Consider the following 4,808-nt stretch of genomic DNA (forward strand, 5'->3'; position numbering starts at 1 on the left):
ATATATATATATATATATATATATATAAAGATATATATATATATAGGGAATGTGTTTATGCGTATGTGCGCATATATGTGCGTGCAAGTTTATAATTCATAGACATTAACTTAACTTCCCATTTCAAGTCATTGCAATCATTATTAAAAAAAACACACACATGCAATATTCCACAAATATCAGCATATTGCAATGGGTTCTTATAGTCTATTCATATCACATTACTGTTTCAGAAAAGACAACTGTTGGATATTAAGTATTATATTCGAAAAATTTACATCGAAGAATTTATATTAAGAGAAAAATAATGAGAAAAACAGTAATAAAAGAATATGAATTATGTTGTTATTTTTCAGACCAAAACATGAATAGGAAATCTTACAATAATGAATATTTCGATCAGAATAGAGAATGATAATGTATTACCTTTGATGACATTCATACGTCCCAGATGTAGCATTTTGACAGGTACATTGTAGTTGGCATCCATCGTTCCAGACGCTTTTCTCTGGATGATATTCTCCTTTGTAGAGGCATCCCGCTAAAATTATAAGTATATTAAATAAAATTGATTTTAAGAAAGAAATTATTATTTTTGAGTTGTGCTACAAACTTCTTTCTTTCATAATAATAATAATGATGATGATGATGATGATGATAAAGCTAAAGGAGATGGACAGGAAACCAAGAAATCTCTTAACAATGCGTGGAGCTCGTCATCCACGTGCAGACACTGCTCGCCTATACACGAAGAGAGCAAATGGAAGGAATGGGACTGATAAGTGTGGAAGACTACATGCGTATCGAACTCGAGAGCTTAATGAGATACCTAGCCCAAAGTAAGGAAACCTTGATAATGATAGTTATGAACGAGGGAGGAGAATTAAGGGTAGAGAAAAAGAGAAAACAATGGAAGAAAAACAAAAGGACATGAAGAAGAATTACGCAAGAAAGGACTTCACAATCAATTCCATGTAGCCACAGCAGAAATTGCTGGAAAAAAATAGATGGGATTGGCTGATGAAAGGAACCCTAAAAAAGAGACCGGGAGCACTATACTGGCAGTGCAAGGTCAAGATTTGGCCACGAACTGGGGGATCAACCTTAGGAATGAGCAAGTGTCTGCGTTGAGTAGATTAAACCATTGCTCATATCACGAACGAATGCTCTAGACTTGCCCAAAAGTACTACAAGGTGTGGCAACACAACTAGTTTGAATTGCCTTCATCATTTCACTTCTTATCAACCACATGCGTTCTGTCCTGGCAAGCTTTCCTCATCTCATCAACATCGCAGTACATTTTGAGAGTCCAAACGCCATCTTAATATCATTGGAGAAAATCCGTACAGACTGGACTAGGCTGTCCAGTTCTGCCTCAGTTTTTGTGAATAGCTTAAGGGCGTCCATGGATTGCAAGTGGTTTAGTTTTCCCTAACCTCTTCCCAGATCATGCCCCACCTTTGTTTTCTGTAGTATTTCCCAGTACGAATAACAGTAGGGACACACTGTCTCCCTGGAAGATTCCTTTTGATTTTGACCTGTCTTAGGACTTGCTCATTTGCTGTCAATTCCGATCTCCAGCATTTCATGCTATTCCATATAAGGCTTCACATATATATGAGCACGAAATGCAGAGAGTGGCGGAGTCGGAGACTTGCAAAATCCTCTGGGATTTCCCAATCCAAACGGATCATGTGCTAGAGCATAACAGACCGGACTTAGTGGTGGGACATTCAGACTGACAGAGTAATAGAAACTAGAAGGCCTGCTTTGGTAATAGTAGATAAAGAGAATAGTAAGTGCCAGATAATTGACTTTACAATCCCAAATGATGAAAAAATTAATATGGAAGGTATAGAAAAAAATAGCAAAGTACCAGGACCTATCTATTGAATTACAGAGACTATGGAAAGTGTGAGTAAAATGTATCCCAGTATTTATAGGTGCATTGGGAACTATCCCTAAAAATCTGAACAGATGGATAGAGGAAATAGGCATAAAACCCAGTTTAGTACAGCTGCAGAAAACAATGCTATTAGGGACAACTAGGATACTTAGGAGGATTCTTGGCATCTAATGCTACTTGTTGTAGCCCGATGTTAGAATTCTTTTCTATTCCAACAGACTAATCTGCTGAGTGTACATGAAGATAATAATAATAATAATAATAATAATAATAATAATAATAATAATAATAATAATAATAATAATAATTAAGAGGAAAAAAGCTTAGGGTAGATTGTAAAAAATGTTGTGGAACAATTGTTGATGCACAGCTGCTCTTAATCTCAAAGGAAGCTTATAATTACAGACGAGGATATAGAAAAAAGAATGCATGTCATTTGGACTCGAAGCACTAAGAACCAAATTTGAGAAATATGTCTGTGAAATTGGAAGTGACATGAGGGTAGAACATGCTCAAATAACTGCCATATTGGAGATAGTGAGGATTTTGAGATTGATACTTAGATGTTAAGTATATTCTACGGTCCTTAACATCTAAGTCTCAAGTCTTATAATACGTAGAAAGAGACTCTGTGAGACCATTGGCAACAGGTTGCTGTCCTCTCTCACAGAATTACCCAGAGCAAGATCGAGAATTCTGAGAAGTAAAATTTAATAATAATAACAATGACGACGACGACGACGACATGATGATGATGATGATGATAATGATGATGATGATAATGATGATGATGATTAAATAAAGTAAGTTATACCACAAATTTATACAAATTTAACGAGGAAGAAAATAAGATATTCTTTTAAATGACAAAGTAAACTTACAAATGTCTTTGGATATCAATCCATGTGTTGAATTGTGGATTAGTTTATTACCACCCGTAGAATTGCCTCTGTTTGATCCTGCTAGAACTCCTTGAGTGCAAGCTATTTTTTCACAGCATCCATTTGAGTCCTTTATTCTGCGGCAGTTTGGTGGTAGGACAGTGACTTTAGAACATCTAACGAAAAGTAATTTAGGGAGTACGAATTAGATCACATTACATGAAGGGAAACCCGTTTAGAAATACCTACTAAACATAATCCCCTAAAGAAAAGAGATATTAAAGCAAATGTAGAGTGTGAAACACAGTAGAGTTATAAGCCATTTCATCAGACTCACAGGCAAAAAACCAACAATTACAACTCTACAGATATGTTCTGAATATACATAGAATTTGGTGGTGGTTGTTTAGGGGGAAAGCATACAGAAAGCTAACATTTTCTTCAGCATTTCCGGTTCGCTTCCTAAATAAATAGATACTTTTATAACCAGGTTATCCTTAAATTATTGTTTCCTATAAAGTGTTTAAACGTTTCTTCGCGCTTATGCGATCTCACCAATGATGCACTGCCAATACATTCTTATTTAGATTATCTTTTGACATTATGATTTAATTTGTTTTTATTTCTATTATTTTGTTTTTATTTTATTCTATTATATTTTTATTTTATTCTATTATATTTTTATGTTATTGGTTTGGCATAATTGTTAATGTGTCAAGGAAAATGACTTATCGCATTGCTTCTGGCCCTTAAGAGGAGCGGGCGTCGCTGCTCCACATTGTTCTGGCTTCAGTTACACAATAGCCTCAGACTGACCAAAGCCATGTGTTCGGATTCGGTAGACGAAAACGAAAAGAAGCCCTTTGTACATATGCGTATGTGTGTGAGTGTATGTGTGTGTGTGTGTGTGAGCGCATGCATGTGTGTGTGTATGTGTGATACAGTGCTTGCGTTTTTGTTTCTCCACTACCACCTCTTGACAATCGGTGATGGTCTGTTTATGTTCCTGTAACCTAGAGACTCGGCAAAGAAAACCGATAAAGTATCAGGCTTTAAGACAATGAAGCCTGAGGTTCAGTTGTTTGACTGAACCCTTCAAGACGGTACCTCAGCATGGCTGCAGTTCAAAGACAGAAATAGATAAAAAATAAACATAAAATATATTATATTATCTTATTTTGCTATCTTTGTCTTTTGACATTTTTAAAATTAGCTAGATCATGTTATTCTAAATTTTATACTACTTTAACTTACTGTCATGTGTATGAGCTCTTCTCTGATATTAGAATCGACAGCCAAATAAACTGCTTTCAAAAATATTTATAAAATATGTATTTGAATCATTTATTTTTCATTTCTTTATGGCAGGAAACTTAATAATCATAAAACGAATGTCAGGCTAAATAGAGCTATCAATAACATCGACACAAATTCATGTTCTATCATTGCCAAATACACACACATACATACATAAATACATACATACAGATACATTCACAGACAGATATCAACTGCAAGCATGATAAAGATGTTCAACTGGCTAAAATATGTTCTATGTACAAATTATATATATCTTGTGATAAACGTTCATGTTTTTAACTTTTTAATTTAAATTCATTTACATCTATTACAAACTTTGAAATATTCCTAATTTTGTACAAAATTCTTCCTCTTTCTCTCCTCGTGTCACTTTCTCTCACGATATATACATATATGTATATACATGTGTATACACACATACATATATGCACACGGATATATTCTTTTAACTTGTTTCAGTCATTTGACTGCGGCCATGGTGGAGCATCGCCTTTAGACAAACAAATCGATCCCAGGACTTATTCTTAATAAGCCTAGCAATTATTTTATTGGTATGTTTTGCCTCTAAGTTACGGGGACGTAAACGCACCAGCATCGGTTGTCAAGCTATGGTGGGGGTCAACCACAGACAATCAAACACATACATATATATATGTGTGTATATGTATATATATATATATATATATATATATATATATAT

The 4,808-nt window shown here is 34.6% G+C and overlaps 1 protein-coding gene across 1 annotated transcript in view; it reads right to left on the reverse strand.

The window, feature by feature from the left end:
- Positions 1-4,808, reverse strand: part of LOC106875429 (uncharacterized) — a 165,297-nt gene that overhangs the window by 49,027 nt on the left and 111,462 nt on the right. Inside the window, exons 28-29 of the mRNA XM_052967659.1 lie at positions 2,789-2,964; positions 427-541 (exon numbers count right to left, since the gene is read on the reverse strand). Of these exons, the coding sequence (XP_052823619.1) occupies positions 427-541; positions 2,789-2,964 (291 nt within the window). The remainder of the gene's footprint in view (positions 1-426; positions 542-2,788; positions 2,965-4,808) is intronic.

This window comes from Octopus bimaculoides, chromosome 4 (genome assembly GCF_001194135.2).
Source record: "Octopus bimaculoides isolate UCB-OBI-ISO-001 chromosome 4, ASM119413v2, whole genome shotgun sequence".
Taxonomy (NCBI): Eukaryota; Metazoa; Mollusca; class Cephalopoda; order Octopoda; family Octopodidae; genus Octopus; species Octopus bimaculoides.